Below are 27,248 nucleotides of genomic sequence, written 5' to 3' on the forward strand. Positions count from 1 at the left end.
AGCTGCGGCCCCAGAGCCTCGGGCGCGGCGGGCGGGGGGCGCGGGGCGCCGATTGGAGCCCGCGCGTCAGCTGGGGCCGCCGTCTGGACGCTTAAAGGGCCAGGCCGCCCTGTATGCCGGCGGGGGGCGCGGACACGCGTGGTGTGCCGGGTCCCGGTGCAGCCTGCTCTGCCCTGGGCGGCAGGGGACCCCAGCCAGGTCCCACTGCTCCCATCGTAGCGGATGGGCCCGGACCTCACTCCCTCGCACCGAGACCCCTTTCTGCCGGGAAGTTCGTCCGAGAGTCTAATCTCGGTGCCTTCCAGCTGCGCCACAGAGGCGGGGTCGGAGTAGGAGGCGGCCCGCAATGGGGAAGCTGGGCGCTCCCATTCCCCAACTAGCTGCAGAAATGCTTCCACCTGCTCCCCTGAGCGACCCCACGCTGAGACCGCCCCATACCCTAGCCACGCTCACCACCCCCCACCCTCTGGCCTGAGCTGCTTTGACCTGAGGGTGAGTCTAGGATCTCCCTCTAGCCCGGACCCCCGCCCCACCCCGACCCCAGGACAGCCCAGAGCTCTTTTTACTGTGTGCTGTTTGGCCCATACCTACCTGGTGGCCTCCTCTGGCTTTCCACAGTGCAGGGGCACAGGGCGGGAGATGCGAGAACCCTATCACCGCTGCAGTGAACGACCCTTTAAAGGCGGCCGGCCCAGCACCAGGGAAAGGCAATGAGAGCAGTGGGAGCCAGAGGCCCAGGCCCGTCCGTGCGACCTGACCAGTGCTGAGGAGCGTCCCTGCTCAGTCTCCCCTGGGGAGATGCAGCCAGGCCTGCGGAATGCTGCTCTGGCATGGACACCAGTGGGGGCAGGGGGCTAGCTGTGCTGGCAGGAGGGTGCAAAAGATTGCTGCCAGGCTGAGCGGGGAGCAGGATGGGGACTACAGGGCTCCCGCCTGGAAGGGCCCAGGTGGTGGCAGGGCCACCAGAGTGGAGAGGAGGCCTCTGTGGGCCTCTCATATGGCCCATGTTATCATTCAGGTAACTTTCTGTGTCCTCAGCCCACCCCATCGTGGTCACTCTGATAGTGCCCCTCTCCTGGCAGTACCCACACCCTTCCCCACATATGCGCCCTTGCGCTTACACAGCAGCCCTGCCCAACTGTCCCAGTATCCCTTGGGTCTGCCATCTTCCTCATGAGTGGGCAGGGACCCTGGAATCTGCTCACATTGACTTGGTTCTGGGTGCCAGGAGAGGGAATGGAACAGATGCGAAGGTCCCAGGGAGACACCATCAAAAAGTCTGATGGGCTGCCTGTTAAGACTGCAAGGGCCTCCAGACCCTGGGGCCAGGGAGAAGACATCTCGGGGCAACGATGGGGGTGACCAGTGTCGAAAGGAAGGGGAGGAACGCACACAGCTAGATGCAGCAGGGGGAGAGACCCCAGTGGATAAAGACATGGGAGGAGAGGAGGGGGCATAGCTGGGGACATGCCCCCCCCCAGAGGTGGCCACTGCAGATGCCTTGCACTTCTGTGGCCATGGTGGGTGCACAGACAGCTGGCTCAGCTCCCAGAGGCCTCAGGCTGAGGCCAGGCCAGCACCAGCCAGCATGCATGACCAGCTGGTCACCTCAGGGCTGCTTTCTGCCTCTTTCTCCCTTCCAACCTACTTCCTCATCGAATTCAGGGGATCCTTGCACTGACCTGGGAGAGCAAGGGATAGAGTGTGTACCCATTGGTTGGATAAGGACAGTGAGGCCCAGAGCAGTACAGAAAATACAGCCAGGCACCAGTGTCAGGAGCCAGTGAAAGGGGGGTGAGGGCTGGGAGGAGCCTGGCAGAGAGGACTGCACGGGACACCCTCGTGGGCCCACTTTCAGCCAAGGCTTAGCATGGGGCGTGGCCAGCCTTTAAGTACCCAAGATAGGGTCCCTGGGCCCTTTGGTATTGGCTTTGGCTGTGGCAGCCAAGCCAAGGAGGGGCTGGAGGTTGGGTTGGAAGAGAGGGAATGGGGGCTTAGTCCCCCTGAAGACCACAGCTTCTCTGGCCTACAGCCCATCTACTGGGTGGGAAAGCCTGAGGGCACAGCCAACTCTGGGAGAGGCTACTGGGACTCTGGGAGAGGTCTCACATGAGACCAGGCAGGAAGGGGCTGTTTGAAGAGCCCAGTATAGTGGGCTCAAATGGGCCATCCAAACTGTGCGAGGGCAGTCCCCAAGCTTGGTTCTAGGCTCTGCAGAGCTTGGAAAGAACATACAGCCCAGGGGTGGTTGGGGGGATGTGTGCGCACACACTTGCACAGCCCAGGACTCAGCCTCCTTGGGGTGCACAAGGCTGGTAGCTGCTGTAGCTGAGATGGGGAAGGACAACAGAGTGGACAGTGTCAGAAAACATGAAGGGGACAACACAGCATGAAGTTGGCAGGATGGAAAGGGAAGTTGGAGCTATCCACTAGAGGCTGACCCAGGGCCCTACAGGGTCGGGGAGCATAGAGCTCTGGGTGTGGAGTTGGGGGTGTTGCTCCTGTGTTCTGCCTCCACTGAGTGCCACACTAATAGGCTACAGCTGCCGGGGTGGGGGCCTAATTTAAACCAGCAGTTCCCTTCTGCTGTGTAAACATCATGGCTTTGGCGCGCCTCACTAGCAGCTTCCAGGATCCTCTCCCACCCTGTTGGTTTGAGGGACCGTGGGCTTCTCATTGGTGACTTGAACCTGGCCCTCCACATGAAACCTGTGGGCTCCCACCCTTTGCCTGGAGGCAGTCCCAGGGCCAGCGTCTCCAGGCTTTTGATGTATGCTTGGCTCTAAGCATTTAACTCTCACCACTTCTAAGGGGGAGGCCTTAGTATTCCAGATTTTCAGATGAGGAGCTTAATTATAAAGATCAAGCAATCTAGCTAGTTAACAAACTAGGAAGTGCAGAGCAGAACTTGAACCCAGTCTGGCTCTGGCCCAAACCCCTTAAGGACTATACCACAGACTAGTTTCTCATAGAGGTCCTTTATTTCTTCAAATAAAATCAAATTAGCTGGAGGCATGGACATTAGTGGGGTCTTTCTCAGCCTTTCTCTGGGAATCTGGCCTGCTGCTAGTTGCAGGAGGACCTGGCAAACCTGGGGCTGGGAAGGGCCAGCCCAAGCCCCCATTCCCTGTAGGCCCTCTGGGAGGCCAACTCCTTTCCAGGTCGGTCTGGGAAAGGATGGACACCAAGGATTCCCATGTCCAGTTGTGCCAGTTGTACACAACCTCTTTTAAGGGCTTATGAGCCGAGGAATGGGCAATCCACGTCAGAAGCTCAGGGTCAGACGGAATGCAGGGGTCTCTTCTGCAGCCCCAGGTTACTTTTTTCACTTTGATTTCCTCAGGGCTCTCTGCTGGTTGAGACATGACAGTCCTCAGGCTAGCCTGGGTCCCCTGGGTCCCAGGGCTGGGCTCTGAAACTCAGTCCAGCCTGCAGAGCTGTGAATGGTGGGCCCAGGGTCTCTAAGAGGTAGAAGTACTTGGCCTGAAGCTCAGCACAGCCCCACGCCCCCCCCCCCCCCCCCCCCCCCCCCCCCCCCCCCCCCCCCCCCCCCCCCCCCGCCTTGTGGTTCACAGGGAGGAGAGGAGAAAGAGGCAAGGGAGCACTGCCTCTGCCCTCCACCAAAACCTTTAAAGAAAACAGATTAAAGCCTCCTGCCCCTCAGTGTGTGGTGGCAGTGCGCCCCCCTTGCCTCGCCCACATCGGGCACTGACTGGAGCTGCCCAGAGTCGTCCTGAAGACAAGCAGGTACCCTGTTCTCCCAGTGTACCCCACTCCTACCCCTGACCTCCCTCTTGACTCCTGAGGCCGCCACCTCTACTGCAAAGACCTCTCCCTGCCCAGCAGGATTCCTCGCAGCTTGCTTCCCAGATCATTCCATCCCGTGTCTCATGGGACTTCTTTGTAGAAACCAGCAGAGTCTAGGCTCTTCTAGGATGTGAGGCATGGCTCCCAGGCCTCCCCTGGTCAGCTGGTTTGCATCACCTGAGTGGAAGTCTCTCTACACAGACTACCACTTCCTTTCTCTTCCTAACAGTGATCTCCAGCCAGTTTTCACGGTCACTTGTGATAGGGGCATTTTTCTTGAATTCTCTTACCTCTTCCTGTTTATTGTCCGGCTAATTCAGGGCAGTCAAGACCAAAATCCTTGACACTTTTCCCCCCAGTACTGCCCAGCTGATCAAAATGATCAATATCAGAATGCAAACAAAATGCTGAAGCTCGCTAAAAAAGCACCTCACTTGGGGTTTTCCCTACAGCAAAAGGAAATTTTCTTTAATGCACCCAGATTTCACTATTGTCAGGGATTGCCTGACTTGGGTATCTACTGTTAATTCTAAAAAGAGAATCTCTGCAAGTCTTACAGTGAGAACTTACGTGGTACTCACTGAAAAATACAAACTCCTCTGAGACCTGAGGAGAAAAAAGTTAATTGTACTTGCCCTGCAAATTCTCATGTGGACACTAAAAATATCACCACAAATGTTTTCTCTAAGAGCGAGTGCCATGTGCCTAGGTGAACCACTGTCAGAGAGGGGGTGTGGAGGCTGTAGGTAGTTCAGTAGGTAAATGTGCAACTCCCATAGAAGATGGGACATATTCCTCACTCAGCAAAGACCTCTGTGTGCAGGTCACCTCAGCAGAATGACGACGACAAAGCCTGGAGGAAATCTGGAGTTTGCAAGACAAGCAAGCCCAGGTACCACCACTGCTTCTCTGGGCAGGTGCCCACCTCTGGCTGCTACCTCCCGCCCCACCACTGAAACTCAGCCGTCAATGGACGCGAGCAGCAGAGACGAAGTCAGCAAAGAGACTCCAACATTTCCCTTTTCCATTTCAGAAAGATTACTGGAAGTCTGGATGGGTAAGGAAAGATAAAACAGGCACAGATTTAGACTAAGTATGTATTTTAATTTCTACAAGGTCCCCCTTTCAAGGTTTAAGAACATTTAAATGAAGTGTATACAAATTAGACATTGCCAATATGTACAAAAGTATTTTCTACAGTTTAGTACCAGCTGTATCATGTTTCATTTGCAGTAAACAAGACATTACAAAAACAGTCCAATGATACATTGTCTATTAAGCACAATACACAACATAATTAAATTTTATTAAAAAATAACTTAAAATACAGAACAATTCCCTCTAGGCAGAAAAGCTGTTTCTGTAGTTTATTCAGTAAGCACACAGCTGAATGCTATGGCTGAAGGCTGTTCTTGTCCGTGGAGGAAACAAGCGAGGCTTCCGGGGCACACCGTGTTGTGATGGCACTGCAGCGCGACAGGCCACGACTCTCTGTGGTGAACCCCACACTGGCTTGCGCCCCCCACTCCACGCCCGAATCCCAGGAGCCTGCGCCTATGCGGCCACCCCTGTGATTATGTTGTGTTCTACAGCAGAGCGGACCTTTAAATAGGGAGACTTGGTCAGTGGGCTTGATCTAATCACACAAAGCTTAAAACAGAAGAGGAAGGCAGAGGGATGAGAAACATGGGAAGATGGACCACTGGGAGTCTGAAGATGGGAGGGGAGCACGCAAGGAGGAATGTGGGGAGCCTTCAGGGGCTGAGGGAGAAGCCTCTGGCTGACAACCAGCAAGAAACTGAACGACCTTGGAAGCAGATCCTTCCCCAGAGCCTCCGTAAGGGAAGGCTGCCCTGCTGACCCTTGATTCTAGCGGTGTGAGACCCTGAGCAGAGAATCAGCCACACTGTGCCAGACTCACAAGCTGCAAAACCGTGAGCTGAGAGATGGGTGTTGTCTTTTGCTGCTAAGTTTGGGGCAATTTGTTACACAGCAATAGAAAAAGGAATACATCATCCAAGGATAACTTTTCTTAACCTAATTAGATTTGGCCGTTTCTGTTGGCATTCTGAATGTAGTTTTTTTTCACTCACTGAGTATTATAGGCAACTTTTGAAAACTCTTCACATGAATCACACGTTATTTTGTGTTTACTAGGAAGTCCTTTTATTTGACTTTGGTCCTGTTTTCTAATTACTATCAACCTGGCAAACAGCTGACCACTTATCCTGTTTATGAACCTTTTATGGATGATGGTTTTAATATATCCAAGGTCTCCCCCTCCACCCATCCAAGGTTGGGCTCTTTCCCACTTCCCAAGTAGCCAAAGCAAGGCCTGGGTTAGAATGGTGCAGAGTCCCATACCAAACACCCGATAGGAATTTCTTCTGCATAACTGATTAAACTGGCACTAAGGTGATTAAGTACACTTGGGGGAAAAAACTCAAAAGACTAAAAAAAAAAAAAAAAAAAAAAAAAATCACACCAGTTTTTTACAGGTCAAATCATTTTTGGAGGAACCACCCCAAACTGAAAACGTGTAGTTTGTGCAGCAGTGCACACCCTCTTCCCCTGTCTGATGTCCCGGACTTCCTCATGTCATGTGGGGTTTCACTGAGTCAGAGTGGGTCACGGCAGAAAGAGGAAAAACATGCTGGTGCTTAGAGCAGTTCAGCTGCTGCTGTGGTCTCTCTCTCTCTTACGTGAAAGCCTTAAAAGCTCTGCCAAATGTCCCCAGGATGGTGGCAGTGAGGTTTTGGTGGTACTTTGAAGTCCACTCTTCAATTGACTCTTCCCGAGGCACACATGTCAGTTATGTGCAGAACCCTGAGCAGCCACACGACCTTCTGGGTCAGTCCTGCCTGCTCCAGAGGACCCCAGGCCACACCTGAGCTGGAGAGAAGCCCTCCAAATATTTAACGTGAATGCAGCTCAGAAGGAACCATGTTTGGCGCCAGTGAATTAAAAAAAACAACAATCATTTCTCTCTCCTATGAGATTCTAATGTAAAGTATACTTAAAGAGGCACCAAAAGGTACCGAGCACCAAAACATGAACTGGAAGAGAACTGTTTTCTACAATCTAAACTTGTGATAGTATTCGTTAAAAAGCACATAAAACATGAGGTCCTTAGAGACAGTGCAGGTACACGGTTAAGGCTGATTTATCCTTCTGGATCTCACCTGCAGCCAGAAGTGGGCTGTAGGATGACCCCTTTCCTGATCCTCTGAGACAACCAAAAAGGAAAGAATGAAGTACTCCAGAGCCAATGCCTTATACTCCTGGTTACCATCAAGTCAACTCTGGGTGGTTGGTTCTTAAGAGCACGTATGTATGAGACTGTGTGATTGGTACATAAATATTTGGCCACTTTTAACAGTTCTTCACAGTTCTATGCTTGGCAGCATATATGCTAAAACCTGAAACATGGGCAAAAAGAATCTATATTCTAAGGAATCCATGAGATGGAAAGAAATCATCTGTCTAAAATAATATTGCAAATTATACTTAAATTTCATGATTTCTTGATTCAAGTAAATGAAATTCATTTCCATAGTTGGCTACTGTAAAATGTGGCATAAAAATATTTTTAGGAGACATACCTGTATTTTAAATTCTGTGTATATGTAAATGAACGAAAACAAGAAGTGCCTATTTTTGAAACACCTCTAATACTGAAATAGAACAACAGACTGCCATTAAATTTCTCCAACTTTTAAGTTACCAGATATTTACAAATAAGATATGATTTGTATCAAAAAAAGGGGCGAGGGGACATTTTCAACTATATGTGCTGCTTTCACTGGGGCTCCGGTGATGAGAGTAACTTCGGTCACTTTCACTGTCAGAGCCATAAGATTTACAACTCCTGTATAACAAAAGAGATATACAGACACCTTTTAACTTCAACCCTTTGAATTCTTCTTGAAGCTTTTTTTTTTGATATGAGAGGCTTGAAAGCAACACTGATGTGGCAGAGCACAGTGGGTGGATGAGTGGGGTCTTGATGGTGGCAGCAGTGTAGACTTTTCAAAGATGTTTTAAATGACAGATAGTAGTAATATCAGGTTAAGATAAAGAAACATCGCATCTTGGGAAATTATTTGAAATCCACTCATGCAAATGAGCAGAATAATTTTCCGTGTTACCCAAAATGAGTATCAATATTTAATGAGAGCGAGGAAGTAAGGGATAAAAAAAGTACAACAAAGAGTTTCATCAAAAATGTGGAAACCAAGGGGCACATGGGGGGCTCAGTTAGTTAACCATCTAACTCTTCATTTCAGCTCAGATCATGATCTCATGGTCATGAGACCAAACCCTGCATGGGATGCTTAAGATTCTCTCATTCCCTTTCTCTCTCTCTCTCTCTCTCATTGTCTCTCTCCCTCTCCCCCTGCTCCTCCCCCACTCACACTCACCCCCTCACTCCAAAAAAGTTAAAAAAAAAAAAAAAAAAAAAAAAAAGGAAGCCAAAATGCAGACCCCATGAGGGATGTTGGGTGATGGTGGGGCAGGCGTGGATAGGACCATTGGGAAACTGAGTCAAGAGGACCTGGCAATTGTCACCATTCAGTTATTGTGAAAAAAATTCAAGGAGCCAGTCACTTTGCCAAATGCTACGGACATACACAGGAGACCAAGTATAGTTTCCTGGGGCTCACGTACAGTGCAGAATAGGGGACAAGACATATAGGGCACACGGCAGGGAGGTGGGGGGCATAACTCAGGGTTATCAGTCAGGGTGGCCTCCTGGGGCAGTGGGTTGTAGCTGAGGCCTGTGGGGTAGGAAGGTAGGAACTGGCCATTTCAAGAGGCATGTGTGTCTCCAGGCAGAAGGAAAGGTTCTAGCACATTAAGGGAGGGAAGGCAGAAAAGCCCCAGCAGGAGGTGGTAGGGAGGGAGGCCTTACATGCAATGCTGAAGGGCCTAGACCTGCCCTACTGGCAGCAGGGAGTCCTTCAGGAGTTTCAAACAACGAAGGTGTCTAGATTATACCACTATCTGACAAGGATCACTGATAGTAGTTGCATTGAATGGGGGAAGGGTGAAGACGAAAAGCAACCAGGAAAGGGTGACATCACAAAAAGTCACCATAAAGACTTTTAACAGTACCAGCCAAAATGTTACATAAAATGTAGTATCTATAAGTATCTGTAATATATACATTTTTTTGCTAAAAATTGATGATCAACTCTGTTGAACCAAATGATGACATCTTAGTATACTTTTAATTTAAAAAACTAACAAATTTGATTTGCTATTTTTAGCAACTAGCCCTACTTAAAAGAGTGGGCCCATGGTTTAGGTGGCCTTCTCTCTTTATCCCTTGCAAAAAAAACTGTTCAAGAATATACAGGTATCACAAGATCCATTTTGGATTCAAACATGTAACAATACCCAACAAACTTGACCCAGCAACCCCTTAACACAATGGCTGCTTTTAGTAGCTGCCTGTGGGTTGCTAAAATTCAAGAAGAGAAAAATATTTCCGTTCTCTGAAGATTTCTGCTTTCTCTTCTACTAGCTGTCTGTCACCTCACGCACCAAGTGCCCACAGTACAGTGAAGTAACCTAAAGGAGGGGGACCCACCTGGACCGCCTGCTGTAACTTCTGCCTCGGTGGTAACTGTCACTCCTCTGGCTTCGACTTCGACTCCGACTCCTGCTGTAGTAGCTGTCGTAAGTGTAGGACCTGCTTCAACAGCAACAACACACTCAGTTTTCCCATTCCAATACTTATGTGCATCCATTTCTTTTTATGATCTGATCAGTGTTCTCTGAAAACAAGGGCCTAGATGACACTGTGGGGATACAGCTGCATAGCAAGGACTAGAAACGGTGAACAATCGCCCCAGTCAGACTTACCACAGTAAAAAGAAAAATGTTAATTTATTTTCTGCACTGAAAAATATCACGAAGTTAACACTGAGTTAAGTTTGACCAAATCCAGAGGATGTTGTTAGGCAACTGTATTCAATAAATACCTGCCATTACAACTGGGCGTGGATGGTCACTTCTGACTCTATAGAGTACAACGGGCCAACAGATAAAAGCTGTCAAAAAGACCTCACGTAGTAGACAGGGTAGGATTTCATAAGACAAATACAGGTATTTACATTTTTCAATAAAATACAGTACTTGTAAAAAGGAAATGAAGGGTTTTATAAGACAAGGCTTTGCAATTCCGCCCCCACAGGTGGTTCCCCACCCCATCCGTACCTGGAGCGACTGTGGGGGTCGTATGAGCTGCTCCTGGACCTGCTCCTGCTGGATGTCCTAATAGTAATCACATGAGGAACCATCATCTTGTGGGTCAGGACAGGATTTTGTATATGTACAAAATCTAGACATTTATTTGCCCATCAAGGAAAAACACAATGAAATCCAGTAGCTGTATTTCATCTTTATATCAAAATTATATTGTATTTTTTAAAAGCCATATTGGATTTCATTAGAAAAATTATGTTTTATTCAATTCTTCTATGAGGTGCACATAACAAAAGTCGCTGAGGAGGTTCTAACTGGGTGGGGGGGGGAGGTCTGCACAGGTCAGACATCTGTAAATAAAATGAAGCTGCAGCACTGGAAAATACCTGAGAGGAGAAATAGAAATGCTTCATCCTGTGGTTGCCTATTAACAAAATCAGTCCTCCTATCCCAATCCTTAACCCAAAGTCAAGAAAGATGTGACCTCATGTGAACTAAAGTTAAGGAAGATGTATTGGAGGTGGAGGGAGGGCGAGCTAGTGGGCAGGGCCTCTTTTAAATATTTCTATTGCTTTTCTTTCCTCACTCTGATAAGATCACATCCTGAGAAGAGCCAGTGAGAATCTGACAGTTCTTAGAAACAACTAAACAAGACAATAGGCCTGTCTAGTATTCAACTATGACAAGATTCTTCTCAACAGCTCCCCCACTCTGCCTGTGCATGCCTTGAAAAGCAGACAGGATGGAGACCACATGGAGGGTGGGGTTCCCAGGCTCACCTGTGACTTTTGTAACTGCGGTAGGAACTGCTCCGGCTTCTTGTACGGCCTCTGCTGTACCAGCCTCTGCTCCGACTTCTAGAGTAGCTTCTGGATCTACAATTGAGAGAGAAAAAGTACAATTATATTTATTAACTCACCTTGCTGTTCAAAGGATTACTAGTAGGGCAGGAAGGAGAAAACACAACAAAAGGAAAGGTCTTCCACGGAACTCTTCATAGTGTGACGGTAACAGCTTATGAATAGTGTTTAGATTGAACAGAATGAAATAAAGCAGAAAAGGCTATTAAAGGTATGTTCACTGGACACCTATCTATAATATCAGAAGAAATAATCCAGGGGCGCCTGGGTGGCTCAGTCGGTTAAGCATCCGACTTCGGCTTAGGTCATGATCTCACGGTTCGTGGGTTTGAGCCCTGCATCGGGCTCTGTGCTGACAGCTAGCTCACAGCCTGGACCCTGCTTCAGATTCTGTGTCTTCCTCTCTCTCTGACCTTCCCCTGCTTACGGTGTCTCTCTCTCTCTCTCTCTCTCTCTCAAAAACAAATAAAAACATTAAAAAAAAAAAAGAAATAGTCCAAATCTCCACTAATGATAGAATGAGGAAAAAATGCACAGATATACAGTAAAATATTCCAAAATAGGAAAATGGGTGAACTACAGCTACATACATCAACAGCGACATCTCCTGGAACATAATGTTAAGTGAAAAATGCATAGAACACATTATGTATGTATGTATGTATGAATGTATGTATGTACGTATATATAAAAATCTTGTTTGAAAACACACAAAAACAACACTCTATACAAACAGAAACATCTGTGGCAAAACTAAAGAAAAACAGAACTATAACAAACGTTTAGAATAATGTTTAACTTTAGAAGAGAAGTAGTGACACTGGGTAGGGATATATCAGGTATGTCAAAGCTCTATTTTTTTAAGCTAGATGACATTTAAAATTATTTATACCTAATCATTTGTTTTACTTTTTATTTTTTTCTATCTATTTAATACAACAAGGAACTTAAGTAGCACAATTCTGCCCCCACCTAGCATTCACTTGGCTCCCCACCCTTCTCCCCCAACTTTATACCTGTTATTTAGGACAGAACAATACCCCATTCTAGGCTACTTATGTAACATCTTCATAGTTTTTTTTTTAATGTTTATTTTTGAGGCAGAGAGAGCACGAGCAGGGGAGGGGCAGAGAGAGGGAGGGAGACAGGATCCTAAGCAGGCTCTGCGCTAACAGCGGAGAGCCCAATGTGGGCCTCAAACTCACAAACCGCGAGATCATGACCTGAGCTGAAGTCGGACATTTAACCGAGTGAGCCAGCCAGATGTCCCTAATAGGTTTTATTTTTATTCACTATGCACTTATGTTTTGGAAGGCATGGTCTGCTTCTAGTTTATCTACAAGAGAATGAAACACACTCTCTTCTAGTTAAGACTCTAGTCATTTACTCAACAATTATAAAGCAGATTCTGTGAGGGGACTGAAAGAGGAGTATACTCGAAAGTGGTCCCCCACTTCAATGAAGTCACAGTGTAGCTGGAGGAGTCAGGGCCAGGCAAGTAACCAACACAGGGAGGCAAGGGTAGCTGTCCAGTCTACCAGTTAGCTGCATAACCTAAAGCAAATTCCTTTGGCTTTCTAAGCCTATCTTCATTTAGGAATGAAATGCCACCCACTCCAAAGGCAGCAGTAGGAAGCTAAATGAGTGGCCAGCATCAGCAAGAGCCCAGAACTGCTGGAGCATGAATAAGAAGGCAGACGTAGAGCAGATGGGACCCAAAGTACCTCCACAGCTGCCTCTGGGAATATGGACCTAGAGATACAGGTCAGGATTCACCAGATCTCCAGGCCCACTGTAAGTCAGGGCGGGAGGAGGAAGAGCCCACAACACAAGCATGGACTGGTATGAGATGGATAAGGAGAGGCAGCGGCAGGTGCCAGAAGAACCGAAAGCACTGAAAACATGCCCTGGCACTCATGCCAAGTACCTGAAAATAGCCCCTTTAGGGAGAAGCAGGGAGGGAAGGAACAGAAGGCAGGTACTGGTTCCTATCTTTAAAGAAATCTGGGTGAGAAAGGGAAGATAAACAACTAGAAAGGGGAAAAAATTCTCAAAGATTCTTACTATATTTTAAGTACAAGTGATGAAAACCAAGCACAATATATTAGTGGAAAGGAGTAATTAAAGAGTGAAGTAAAATGTGAACTATTTAGAAGGGAAATTTAAAAAGGAATACAAATTACTTATTAATGAGGCAACTTGAACCAAAATAAATCAGTCTAAAGATGCTCGGTTTTGGCATGCCCCTTGCCCAATCCTTGAATATAGATCAACTAGATGCAGGCCTTGGGCAGGTAACTTTGCTTCTCAGGCCCTCACCTTCCACTTGTGTAAAATGGAGGATTAGATTAATGATCTCTAAATCCTGCACAATTCCCTAAGTTGAGAGTTCCCTTCTAAGGCATCACGGAGAGGTGGGAGAACAACATCACACCTGTAAAGAGAGAGACCTGCCACCAATCACAGCTACTCATTTCTATTGCCAGAGAGCTTTAACTAATAAAGCTAATAGTTTTCCTTTTTTAAGTTTACTTACTTATTTTTGAGAGAGACAGAGACAGTGTTGAGTGGGGGAGGGGCAGAAAGAGGGAGAGAGAGAAGCCCAAGCAGGGTCCACATGGTCAGTGCAGAGCCCGATGCGGGCCTCAAACTCATAAACCGTGAGATCATGACCTGAACCAAAACCAGGTGTCAGACACTTAACCAACTGAGCCACCCCAGCACCCCAGTAAGCTAATAGTTTTTGACACAGCCCAAATTTCTTGCCCTAAAATCTCCACTTCCTATGCCCTGGATCTGCTCTCTGAGTCACAAAGCACAAGACTTCCCCTCATTCCCTTCCAGATATTTGGAAATAGTGATCTTGTCCCTAATTCTGATGTTCTTCCAAGCTAAACAAGAAGAGACTCTCCTTGGGAGGGAAAAAGGAAAGAGAATAAATACAGTGCTCACCGATAAGATGATGTGGAGCTTCGTGATCGACTTCTTGAGTGACTGTAGGAGACAGACCTTGTTCTGTGTCTTGATTTGGTTTCAGATTTACTTCGAGATCGGCTTGGACTCCTGGACTGGCTATCCCCATCTCGACTAGGTGTGTGCTCATCACTTGAACTCTCCTGATTTCTTGGTCTCCGGTTTAAGCGTGCTGTCTTTCTTACTTCATCAAAGAGAGACCCAGGCCGGACTTTATTTTTGCTTTTAATTTCTATCCTCAAGCCTTGTGGCTTCATCTCAGGTGCAGCAGTCAATGCCCTCACTTCCACAGTGCTGGGTGTGGTAGCGGTCGGGGCAGCCAGGTTCCCCACACCTTGCAGGGGCTTCCATTTATTATCTAAGAGACCAATCTGGCTCTTCTCAGCCACCTCTCTCTTCACAGTGCTTTCTGCAGCGCTGGCCACACTAGCAGGGCCCCCGTCCTGTTTGCCCACGTCCCCCATCGTTTTGCTTTCAGACATGCTGCTTTCCTGTTTTAGCTCCTCTGCCTCAGAATGCTCCATATGTACATCCTGCTTTAAAACAATGTTTTTATCTGGGGGGTCGAGCCTTGAATTTCCTAGAGGGGATGCCTCTTTTGCTGGGGAACTCCTTTCAGGAGTGCAAATCTCCATGTTGTCATCTGTCTGAAGCACATCTTCCACTCCACTTGGGACACTTTCTGCAATGCGCTGAACGTCTGAGGGAGAAGCAGCTACACTTCCATCTGCATTTAAATCTCTAGGAGAAATGCTGCATTTACTATCATCTTTAGGAGGTTGATCAATATCTGATGGGGTCATTACTGTATGACATTTCCCTGAAAGGTTGCCTTTTTCACAGGACTTCTCTGTTTGTGCAATACTTCCTTTCATGGTTTCACCGTTTTCAGAAACTTGTTTTTTTTCTTTTGCCTCCTGAGTACCTTGCTTTTCACTAATCTCCTCTTCCTCCTCCTCACCGAATTCTAGTGGAGGCTGCCAGTGAAATGCTTGTTTTCGTTTTGGAGCCTTGTGCTTTTTGTCTTTTTTCCCTTTCAATTTCTCTTTTGCTTTTTTGGTTTGTTCCCTTTTAAGATTTTCCTTTGACCCATGTTTGTGCTTCCGTGCCTTTCTTCTAGTGTTTTCTGAATTGGAATAGGACCCTTCAGAATCAGAGGTTGAAGAGCGCTGTTTACTTGACTTCCAAGCACCATTACCATCAGGCAGTGAAGTACTTGCTGAGGACTTTGCTGTGGATTTGGCTTTGATGTGAATTTCACCAAACTCTGACTCAGAATCTGATGTAGCCTCACCTTCCTCCTTATCAGAAGATGGCCGGGAAATATTTTTACTGTTTTTAGTTCCATCTCGTTCGGAGTTTGACTCAGAGTCCCATTTACTCCCAGCATAATTCTTTCTTTTGTGCTTACTACCACTTCTAAGGTGATCAGAAGGATTCTCTTTCAAGGCTCTCTTTTTTGAATGAGGGCGTTCCTGTTCAGGCTTGGATTTCTCTCCGTCTCTGTTTTTCTCTTGTTTATTATTCATTTCCATTTGGATTTGCTTCTCTTTCTCCTGGGTTGACGGTGTAACCCGAACACTTGACTGTTCACTGTCTGAAGAATAATCTAAAGATGACCTGCTTTCGCTATACTTTCTCTGACATGAAGACTTGTCTCTGCTTTTCACATATTTATTGTGAAGTGGCTTCTCAGAGCTTCTGCTGTGTATTTTACTTGAAGTGTTATTTTTCTTCCCACTGGATCTATATTTTCTCTTGGCTCGCCTTCCATTGTCACTACTAACAGAAGAGTATGACGATGATCTACTACACTGTGACTGATTACTGTATTTATTTCGTGAATGAGATCTAGATGAGGGAGACCTAGACCTGGAACGTGAACTAGCTAGACTTCGTGACCTTGTGTATGATCTGGAGTAAGATCTACTCCTAGAAGACCTGCTCCTTGACCTTGGTGAGCTTTCTGAACTTCTATCACTGTATTTTGAATAAGCACTCCGATCACTTTCTGAATTTTTTTCTCTTTTATGGTAGGATGAAGAACTTCCAGTCTCTTTAATACTTGCTAAACTGTAAGTGCTCTGGATGGGCAGCAGGTGGGTTGTTTTAGCTTTCATTTCCTGAATTCGCTCGTAAGAGGGCTTCCAGGGCTTCTGTCCAGGCTTCCACCTTGAAGGAGGAGGACTGTCACTCAGTGGTATTACAGGTATATTTTCTGCTACCACTGCTTGGACTACAACATTTTCATTTTGTGGCACTGTTGCTCTTAAAGGTTCTGTTTTAACTGGTTTGTTTTCACTTAACTGAGAGGCTGGTTTTTTTGGTGATTTTGATGCTGTCCTTTGGTGTCCTGACTTGGAACTAGATCTGGACTTTGATCTACTTCGAGAATGTGATGAGGATTTTAATGGAGTTCTTGATCTTGAGCTTCCTCTAGAGTAAGACTGTGAATGAGATTTAGATCTGTAGGAGTCCCTGCTGGAATGGGTTGAAGAGCTCTGGTCATCCTTATCAGATTTAGACCAGGCCCTCTTTGATGAGTGATGAGATGATAACGAGGAAGAGCGAGACCTCCGTTCTCTATCACAAGAGGACTTCATTCGTCGGGTGGAAGATTTTGAGGATTCTATGTCAGATGGTACAATAATCCTTCTCTTCTTAGGCTGCTTGTGTCTTCTGCAGTGTTTTTGCTTTTTAGCTTTCTTCTTATGCTTCACCTTTTTCTCTTTTCTGCGTTTTTTATGGTGACCATCGGAGTGTCTTGCTGTACTAAGGTCTGAATAATATCCATTATAGGACCATGATCTGGATCTCTGGGACAAGCTTCTCTCATCCCATCGGCTTGAACAGGGGTCACTTAATCTATAGAAAAGGACACAACGTGCGCGCAGTTATTTACAAGCATGTTTTCTATGCTTTAAGTTTAAAACCCATTTGCTCAGTTAACAACATGGTACTGACTCTATTAGCACTTCTGAGTACAGGTAGGAAGGATAAATCAAAGTGTGATAGGCCTGGTCTCGACCTCGTAATTTCAGAGACATACACTGACAACTACTAACAGATTTACTTACAAAAGGATTTATTTAGTTTCACGTTTTTTTTTTTTTAACTAAGTAAAGGATTTCACATTTGACAGAAAAATGATTTTGAAAGCCAAACCAAACCAATTCCTCAGAGAAGTGCTGAGTTCCCAACCAGGATCTGTTCATGACCCTTTGCTTCTGGGAACAATTACTGAGAGAGAGTCAAATCAAGTTCCCAAACAATTTTGTTGATTCCCCGCAGACAGAGTATAGCTACCTGAACTTTAAAAGAGAAGCATCTTGAGAAGCTAGCATGGCTACTATTTTTATTTCAGCTTTACAGAGGTAATCAAAACTTTCTCTTAAGGTTTTAGATAAATTACTACAGAAATTGAGGAAAAAGCACATAAAAACAGATGCAAGTTTTACAATCTTAATAGTAATCTATCACGTCAGAGCCCCAATTCAGAGTTCTCCATACCGCAGTGTCTTAATCACTCTTACAAAGCAGATGCATACCTTTTATTCCCTCTGCCAGCTTCTAACCATTCTACTGGACACTCAAAGAGACTTGTACCGTGAACAATGATACAGGGTCCCAGTGGTGTGTTTTCACTAGCTATTCTGGAACGAGGCCCATCTCTACAATAGATACCCTGCTGCTGGGCATTACTGAGGGTAGTATCCCACAGCGGGGCATTACTGAGGTTAGGTATCCCACTGCAGGGCGTTACTGAGGGTAGTATCCCATTGCAGGGTGTTACTGAGGGTAGGTGTCCCACTGTGGGGCATTACTGAGGGTGGTATCTCAATGTGGGGCATTACTGAGGGTGGTATCCCACTGCGGGGCGTTAATGAGGGTGGTATCTCACTGTGGGGCATTACTGAGGGTAGGTATCCCACTGCAGGGCGTTACTGAGGGTAGGTATCCCACTGTGGGGCGTTACTGAGGGTAGGTATCCCACTGTGGGGCGTTACTGAGGGTAGATATCCCACAGCGGGGTGTTACTGAGGGTAGGTATCCCACTGCAGGACGTTACTGAGGGTAGTATCCCTCTGCAGGACGTTACTGAGGGTAGGAATCCCACTGAGGGGCGTTACTAAGGGGAAGAGACAGGTACACTGTTGAAGCAGCAACAGTCCCTGGGATCAGAAGTTAATATATATGATAGGTACAGATTTTCTTATCTACCCATTCAATCATCAGTGACTGGTAGGCCTGGCTAGGAATGACTCTGCCATATAATTTTTAAGTGCTGATTATTTCTAAAATTGTACAGGAAATCTTTGAGAGATTCAGAGTCTTACAGTTTTGTGAGGGAAAGCAGAATTTTGATTTAAAAGCACCCTGAAGTCAATCAGCCCTCCTAGTTAACAGCTCTTTTTCTGCCAAGTACTTCCAAATGTATTCTTTTTGGCTATAGTCTAACTTTCAATGTTAACTCTTTAATGAAAAGTCCAGAAGTAAGTCTCTATCCTCTTAACACTTAAAATAGAGCAGACACAGGATTGTGCTTATACTCAAGGCTCTTACTTATCTCCTTTACTCCATTTTTCTCCACTAGGTGGTCTGTATGCTCTTAATCTCTGCATTTCCTCTTTCCAGTGAGGAGGAGTTTCACTGCTATCATCATCATCTGATTCAGAACATGATCTTGATCTTGGAGGTGTGTGATAGCGCTTTAAAAACAAAGATAGGAATAACTATTTTTAAAATACCTCTCAATTACAGTCCGCTATAGGACAGAGTTAGGTGTTAAGACCCAAACTCACATGCCACTCACAGGCAATAATGACTGAAGTACCAAAAGGATGGTATGAAATTACGTCAAACATAAGAGACTAACAGAAATGGGATTTTTTTCTTTGAAGTCCTAATGGTTCATTAGCCTACTCAACATACTAAGGTTTCTTAACATATTCATGGAATACTTCACATGACATTTCATACTTAAAAACTCAGCAATAAATTTTCATCTAGCAGTACATTCCCAAACCTATGGAGAATACAGCTAGCTTCTTGAACAGATGTTGGATTATACTTAAAATTAAAGCTGGGAATTTGCCTATAGACAAAAACATTATACTGCTTAAATACTTTGGAAAAAGAAGTCTTAATAAACGTACAATTGTACCCCTTCCTTTAATCTTCCGTCCAGATTTTGATACAGATGGTTTCTGATCACTTACAATGGGTGGAACATCAGGAATCTTCCTGGAAAAGAAGACTGAAAATTAAAAATAAGCAAATGCTAGGCAGTTTTCTCAATATTTAAACGCAGAATTTATGCTCCTACAATACAAAATCATTTCATTTAGATCCAACACCTCGGTAGAATGAAGCACTTCCTATAACCTAATTTTTCTAAGCAAACTCTTTAAATGCCACAACTTAAAAAAAAATCCAATTGGGTAGAAACATACCATACTATATACCTTTTTAAGCACAGTACTTCTTTTAAACAAAATCTCTTTTTACAGTGATGTTCTAAGGGAATCTTAAAATCTTTGACTCTTATGCTTAAATTGTTTTTTTAATTACATGTTTGTTTGTTTGTTTGGAGAAAGAAAGATGGGAGCATATGCATGGAGGGGCAGAGACAGAAAGAAAATCCCATGCAGGCTCCACACTGTTAAGTGCAGAGCCTGATGTAGGCTCAATCTTACGAACTGTGAGATTATGACCTGAGCCAAAATCAAGAGCTGGATGCTGAACTGGCTGGGCCAACCAGGTGCCCCTATTTCATATTTCTAATAATTCATTTGTCTCCCCCACTCCAAGACAAGCTGCCTCTCCCTTCAATGCTGCCGCCTTATGGTAATGCTGGAAGTGTAGTTTTGGGAGCAGCTATCGTCCTCCATGCATGAGAAGTCTTCATACCTCAAGTTTATTTATTTATTTTTTTAATGTTTTATTTATTTTTGAGACAGAGCATGAGCAGGGAGGGGCAGAGAGAGAGGGAGACACAGAATCAAAAGCAGGCTCCAGGCTCTGAGCTGTCAGCACAGAGCCCGACACGGGGCTCAAACCCACGAATGGGAGATCATGACCTGAGCTGAAGTCGGAGGCTTAACCAACTGAGCCACCCAGGTGCCCTGCCTCAAGTTTGTTTAAAGTTTGAGAGGGGGAGGGGAGAGCAAGAGAGGTGAGGGGACAGAGGGAAATGGAGAATCCCGAGCACATTTTGTGTTGTCAGCACAGAGCCCGATGCAGGGGCACAATCCCATGAACCATGAGAGCCAAAATCAAGAGCTGGATGCTGAACTGACTGAGCCACCCAGGTGCCCCCACCTCAAGTTTGTTTTTTATATGTTATTAACACAATGGCTAACTTTTACTAAGTACTTACTATGTGTCAAACATGATGTTAATAAATGTTTTTAACATTTTTATTGGTAAATTATATATAACATAAAATGGCTGCTTTAGCTATTTGTAAGTACACAGTTCAGTGTTGTACATCTAACACTGCTATCTTTCCAAAACTCAAACTCTACCCATTAAGGAATACCTCCCCAGTCCCCCCAACTCCCTCAGCCTCTGGTAACCTCTAATTTATGGCCAAAAAACATTCCATTGTATGCACACACTACATTTTGTGTATCCATTCATCTGTTGGTAACTTGGGATCAGTGTCCTCCTTTTTGCTACTGTGAATATGTTGCAATGAGTACTGGCATACAAGTATCTGTTTGATTTTTGATTTTCAATTTTTTTTGGATGTTTACCTAGCAGAAATGCTTGGTTACATGGTAAATCTAGGTTTAATATTTTGAGAAACAGCCACTGTTTTCCACAACGTCTGCATCATTTTAGACTCCTGCCACCAACGTGTAAGGATTATAATTTCACCATATCATTGCCGACGCTAGTTTTTTTGGGTTTTGTTTTAAATTATAGCCATCCTAGAAAGTGAGCAGTAACTCATTGTGGGTTTCGTCTGTATTTCCATAATGACTAATGATGTTAAACATTTTTCACATGCTTACTGGCCATTTGTACGAAATGTCTATTCAAGTGCTGTGCCTATTTTTTTTTAAATAAAGAGTTGTCTTTTTGTTATTGTTGTCCATGCGTTTGTTGTCAAATATAAGAATCATTGCCAAACCCAAGGTCATAACAATTTACTTCTATGTTTTCTAAGAGTGTTATGGGTTTAGCTCTTAATATTTAGGTCATGGACTCATTCTAATTCTTGCATATAATGTGAGGTAGGGGTCCAACATCGTTCTGCTGCATGTGGAGATCTACTTGTCCCAGCACCATTTATTGAAGAGACACTTCTTTCTCCCCTGAATGGCCACTGCATCCTTGTCTGAAGTCAACTGGCCATGTATACTGGTATGAATTTATTTCTAGAATCTGAAGTTTATCTCATTAGTCTATATATCTATCTTTAGGCCAGTACCACTCTATTTTGATGACTACAGCTTTGTGTTAAGTTTTGAAATCAGAAAGTATGAGTGCTCCAACTCTATCCTTCTTTTTCAAGATTGTTTTGGCCATTCAAATATGATTCCATATGATTCTGGATATTGACTTTTCCATTTCTGCAAAAAGGCTGCTGAAATTTGATAGGGATTGCATCAAATCCTAACCTTCCTTTGAATAGTACTGACATTTAACAATATTAAGTTTTCCAACCCATGACCATGCAATATGCAATGTCTTTCCATTTATTTAGGTCTAAACATTTTGTAATTTTCACTGTATAAGTCTTTCACCTTTTTAGTTGAATTTACTCCCATTTTATTCTTTAAAAAAATTTTTTTAATGTTTATTTTTGAGAGAGAGTGAGAGAGAGAGAGACAAGGAAGGAGGTGGGAGGGAAGGGCAGAGAGAGGTGGAGACACAGAATCCGAAGCAGGCTCCAGGCTCTGAGCTGTCAGCACAAAGCCCAATGTAGTACTTGAACTTGGGAACAGCAAGATCATGACCTGAACTGAAGTCAGACACTTAACCAACTGAGTGAGTGACCCAAGAGCCCCCCCACTTATTCTTTTAGATGTCATTTTAAATGCAATTGCTTTCTTAATTTCCTTTCCAGATTGTTCACTGCTGGTTGTTAATAAGCACTTTAAAGGCATTAGCTCATTTACTTCTCTTAACAGCACTATGAGGCAGGCACTATTAGCATCTTCATTTTAAAGACAGAATTATGGAGATTAAAAGTCTTGCCTAAAGTCACAGAAAGAAATGCAAATTGACTCTTAAAACCAATATATTGGGTTTTCTAAGGGTCCACATAAACAATGATACTGTAAAAAAAAATCAACTATGGGGCACCTGGGTGGCTCAGTCAGTTGAGCATCTGGCTTCGGTCAGGTCATGATCTCGCAGTTTGTGGGTTCGAGCCCCACGTCAGGCTCTGTGCTGACAGCTAGCTCAGAGCCTAGAGCCTGTCTTAGGATTCTATGTCTCCCTCTTTCTCTGACCCTCCCCTGCTCACACTGTCGTGTGCTCTCTCTCTCTCTCAAAAATATATGACATTAAAAAAAAATAAAAAATGAAAAAAAAATTGAAAAATGAAAAAATAAAATAAAATCAACTACAAAGTATACAATAGTTTTTTTCAGCCATTTCACATTCATGACATGATTTAATTCTTGCTGAGAGAAGTAGGTACTCTTAGTAGGCAACTGTTAACCCCTTGGGAAGGGGGTTTTTCCTTGGGAAGAAAAAGCAGTGAACTTGCCTCCAGGTGTTAGGCCATGTACAATTAACATTTACCTAGGAACCTACTGCTACCCTCCACCTGACTGCTGCACAATCAGTAAGGTGGCAAGTTCATATGGCTGACAGCCCCTACTTCTGATCCTGGCATATGCTGAGTTCTTGCAGCACACTTAATTATAGTGCCCAAACAACTGATGAAAACTTTAAGGACCCTAACAAAATAGATCTCTATACAACACAACTAGCAGCCAATTATGATTTAAAATAATTCTGCACATGGGGTGCCTGGGTGGCTCAGTCGGTTAAGCATCCAACTTTGGCTCAGGTCATGATCTCACAGTTCGTGAGTTCGAGCCCCTCAGGCTCTGTGCTGACAGCTCGGAGCCTGGAGCCTGCTTTGGATTCTGTGTCTCCCTCTCCATCTGCCCCTCCCTGCTTGCTGTCTCTGTCAAAAATGAATAAATGTTAAAAATTAAAATAATAATAATAATTCTGCACAAAATCACTTCCAAAGATGTTATGTGACTAAAGAAGAGTGATGACCAAACAAAATTACCAGCGGTCACCAGTCACAAATGCAACCACTACTTTAACAACACCAGATAACAGGGGTCAGCAAACTTCCTGAAAAGAATACAAGAGTATTTTAGGAAAAAGATTAAGGCTATGATGTAGGTACTTACATAACAAGAAAGAAAAACATTTTTCACTAATGTTTTATCAATGAAATTTGAAATATAACTGAGTATCATTTCTTTGTAATAAAGATCTACTAATGAGAGGAATGGAGCTCTTTTAAGGAGGGGAGAGAAGAACATTTCTCTTAATCGGTTCACAGTGTTCCCTATCAATATAGTGCTAATGCTGATCTATAATGAGACTGTGCATATTTCATCTTTAAAAATGTCTTTTCACATAGATGGGTTATATGTGTAGCACCTGAAATACCGGAAGGTTCTATCAGCATCACCATGATGGGCAGTACACTGCGCAGCAGTGTAAGGCAACAGAGCGCCACGTACAAACTCTGCTACAGCTACTCAAGTCAGCTGTGGTAGCACAGAAACCGCTCCTGCTTTTTCTCTTACCATGCGCAAAGGGGGGTGGCTATGGAGATTGCAATTTGAGTTTTATATAATTTTCACAGGTCACAAAATATTACTCTCCATTTTATTTTTCCTACAAACATTTAAACATGTGAAAACCATTTTTTTAGCTCATGGGCTGTACAAAAATAGGCAACAGGCCAAATTTGACCCATGGACCATAGTTTGCCAATACCTGCCACATGACAGAGAAGCTGACCTTCCCAGTTTCCTCCTTTCCGAAAGCCAAAGAGATTTCATCAATGAACTTGGTGTCTTGTATTTTAAGAAGAATCCCACTAAAATGTATTAACAGCCAGAGTTTTAAAAAATGAAAACACCAGGAATTAATTCAAAGATCCATCCCATCTTATAATGGCTTTCTAAAACAGGACAATACTAGGCTTTAAAAATATTTAATGAATTAAATGGTAACCTTATGTGGAGACTGGACTGTGAACAGGAACATGCACATTACCTCTTAACCCTCACTGTAACTCTTATCAATTACACCAGCCATATTACAGCATTTCTGTTCAAACAACATTCCTTTTAATAATTCTAAACTTGAGTTAACCCCAAAATTTACTACTTTTTGAGACCAAATCTAAAACTACACATTACTTTTTCCAATGCAGAGAAGTTATCACTGAGCAAGTTGCAAGTCACATATTTAAGATACTAAATTATATCCCCAATCAGCATGCAATTAATTTTACACTACTCAAACTGGAACACGTTTTATCATTCAACTAGATCCAAAAGAGTTCAACTAACCATCTGTTCTGACAACCAAATCTCACCTCTAATGCAAAGTCAAGGAAAAAAAATTAGTAATGAAATCTTTCCGGACCTCCCGTAAGATCTTCTCCCCTGACTCACCTGCTCAGCCCCCCTTTCCCTGCGAGTAGAATGTTGCGTTCTGAAAGGCAGGGTACATGTCATTCATTCACCTGGCATCTCCCACAGTGTCGTTTCAAAGAGCTCTGACTGTGGGTCATGCTCAATACATGAATGTGGAACTGCAATGAGCTGATGGACTTATTCACAGAAAGGAAAACACAGATTTAATTACTCTACTTACGGTTCAGGTTCCACTGTGACAAGAGGCATATCTCTTCTCAGCAAAAATCGATTCTCCGGAACTGGAGGTATCTCTTCTGGTCGGACCACAGGCTTTTCCCTTTTAGCATTTGAATCAACTGACCTTTTTTCATTGGTATCACTCCTCTCAGAGTAACTTAGAGAGAACAAACCAAGACACCAATTAAAATGTGCAATGTTTGCATTTCACAATAATATTAAATAATAATATATAATAATTAATAATAAAAAACAGCCGGGCGCCTAGGTGGCTCAGCTGATTAAATGTCCGACACTTGATTTTGGCTCAAGTCATGATCTCACAGTTCGTGAGACTGAGCCCCACTTTGGGCTGTACCGACAGCTTGAAATTCTCTCTCCCTTCCTCTCTCTGGCCCGACCCTGCTCACACACGCATGCGCACTCTCTCTCTCAAAATAAACTCAAAAATATTTTTTAAATTATAAAACAACAGCAAAACTATTGATAACTCACAAATCTCACTCAAAAGGTATGTACAATTTTCACAAAGAACATATAAAACATCAATGGAGTAAAATTCTGGTATGAAACTGTCAAGTGATTCATTTTTCTTTTAGGAGTTTTAGGAATTTTTTGTCACCTGCAAACACATAAATCTTTGATATGAAATATCTGTGCTACCCCTAGATTTGTCAGATTTCAAATTAAAGTAAAACACAAGAATGCTATCCTTTTTCAACAATAAGTAGTAAAACGAAATGTACAGAACTGCATACACTTTCCCCATTCCAGGATGTCTGTGCTTTAGGTTAAGAGTACCCTGGCATTTCACACTTACCCTTTTGGGCTCATTACATGCTTGTTCCTTGGCTCTTCTGAACTGCTTGCTTCCTTGCGTCTCTTTTTAGAATGCTTAACTTTTGGCCTCCTCTTATGTTTCCTCCTCCTGCTTCTCACATGTTCAATTTCACTTTCTGAAGAAGATTCTGAAGAGGAAGACGAATTGGAAGAGGAATCCGAGTCTTCTGAATGAGTTGGTTTCTTCCTTTTTTTCTCAAAAACTTTTAAGACATATTAACAAAAATATTAGTACTGGATTTTATTGTCTACCTTTCAGAGTAAAAAACAGTAACATAAAATATGCTTTATAAACGGCAAACTAAAGACAAAATTTAAGTAAATGTTCTTTATATCAACGTTTGTTGATAATACAATTTGCTGATGAGATTGTAAGGTAAGAAAGCCACTGAAGTCAATATGAAGCCTTATGAAGTCAATATTCTAGTGCGATCAGCTAGGAAAAGTAAATGACTGCCTAATACAACAAACGAGAAGTGTTAGAACATATACACAATAAAAGTAGGGTAAAAAGAATAGGGAGAGATGGGCAGTAATTTAAGATAACATTCAAAAAGAGACTTGAAAGAAGTGAGGATAGGGGCCATGCAGATATCTGGATGGAGAATGTTCCAGAAAGAACGGACAGCCCGCACAAAGTCCCTGTGCTTGGCATGTCTGGGTAAAGGTCAACATGGCTGGGAGGACAATGAATGAGGGGGAAGAGAAGGAGGAGAGAACAGACTGCCTTACAAACCAAGTAAAGACTTTAGCTTTGGCTGACTGAGAAGGGAGCTCTTGGAGAAAATCACTCTGGTTGCTGTTAACAGACTACAGAGAGTCAAGAGTACAAGCAAGGAGACCAGTTAGAAATTTACTGCTGCTAAGAAGAGATTGTAAGAAGGACAGAGGCAAACTGAATAGTTAGGAGGCTACTGCAATAATCCAAGTAAGAGACAGTGGTGGTTTGGGCAAGGCTGATAACATGGGAAGTAAAGAGAAGTAAGATTTGATAAGATTTGTTGATGGCTTGAATATAAGGTATGATATAAAGGCATCAGGGTTATTGTTGTAGGCACTACTCGAATGTTTTTTTCCACTTCTAAAGTTCAGGAGGTATCTTTAAGCTATAATCTTTGCCATGTTTTACCAGAATCCTAGCTCCCCTCCACTTCCCCAAAACTCTTACCATCTTTTGTTGGTTTTGTGGCAAGCACCCCACAGTCAATAACTCGCACATCTGCATAAGGCCTGCTTGCAGCATCGGTTTTCAGATTTTCAATCTGTTCAATTACTTCAAAACCAGAAATAACCAATCCGAAGACGACATGCACCCTGTCACAATACAAATTCATGAAAGAATTGGTTTGATGACAATGAGACCATAATCAGTAATCAAGACAACTGTTATAAATGACATGTCTACAAACCTAAATATAAAAGCAAAGTGTTTGATGAATGAAGCAACTACAAGGGAATTAGAACTTGACATCTGTTTCATAAAAAAGGAAAAAATAAAAACACGACTCAAACCAAGCTTCATTTTCTGCTTAAAACCGTATTTCCTTACTATATTATGATGAAGAATCTGAGAACAGTCAGGTAACACTCGATACTCAGAAACCATTGCTACAGGGTCACTCAAGACAGCCTGGCTGAGAAGTCTATCCATGGGCCCAGATTCAGTGACATGACAAGAGAAGGT

General features: G+C 43.9%; 1 protein-coding gene and 1 long non-coding RNA gene across 9 annotated transcripts in view; one reads left to right on the plus strand and one right to left on the minus strand.

The window, feature by feature from the left end:
- The first annotated feature begins 323 nt into the window (after nt 1-323).
- LOC115292380 lies at nt 324-9,768 on the plus strand. The gene is made up of 3 exons (XR_003908959.1): nt 324-492; nt 4,631-4,864; nt 9,335-9,768. It is a non-coding gene; the product is annotated as an uncharacterized LOC115292380 (long non-coding RNA).
- NKTR (natural killer cell triggering receptor) overlaps nt 4,891-27,248 on the minus strand; it is a 58,409-nt gene continuing 36,051 nt past the window's right edge. For 3 of the 8 annotated variants that reach the window (XM_029940406.1, XM_029940408.1, XM_029940410.1), the window contains 10 exons: nt 26,733-26,878; nt 25,545-25,767; nt 24,726-24,881; nt 19,007-19,094; nt 18,414-18,559; nt 13,830-16,715; nt 10,797-10,892; nt 10,030-10,086; nt 9,401-9,505; nt 4,891-7,675 (listed from right to left, as the gene is read on the minus strand). In XM_029940406.1, the coding sequence (XP_029796266.1) occupies nt 7,588-7,675; nt 9,401-9,505; nt 10,030-10,086; nt 10,797-10,892; nt 13,830-16,715; nt 18,414-18,559; nt 19,007-19,094; nt 24,726-24,881; nt 25,545-25,767; nt 26,733-26,878 (3,991 nt within the window). In that variant the 3' untranslated portion in view covers nt 4,891-7,587. Of the gene's footprint in view, nt 7,676-9,400; nt 9,506-10,029; nt 10,087-10,796; nt 10,893-13,829; nt 16,716-18,413; nt 18,560-19,006; nt 19,095-23,837; nt 23,941-24,725; nt 24,882-25,544; nt 25,768-26,732; nt 26,879-27,248 lie in introns of those variants that run through there. The other 5 variants (XM_029940407.1, XM_029940409.1, XM_029940411.1 and 2 more) reach the window with 5 other exon arrangements.

This window comes from Suricata suricatta, chromosome 5 (genome assembly GCF_006229205.1).
Source record: "Suricata suricatta isolate VVHF042 chromosome 5, meerkat_22Aug2017_6uvM2_HiC, whole genome shotgun sequence".
NCBI classification, from domain to species: Eukaryota; Metazoa; Chordata; class Mammalia; order Carnivora; family Herpestidae; genus Suricata; species Suricata suricatta.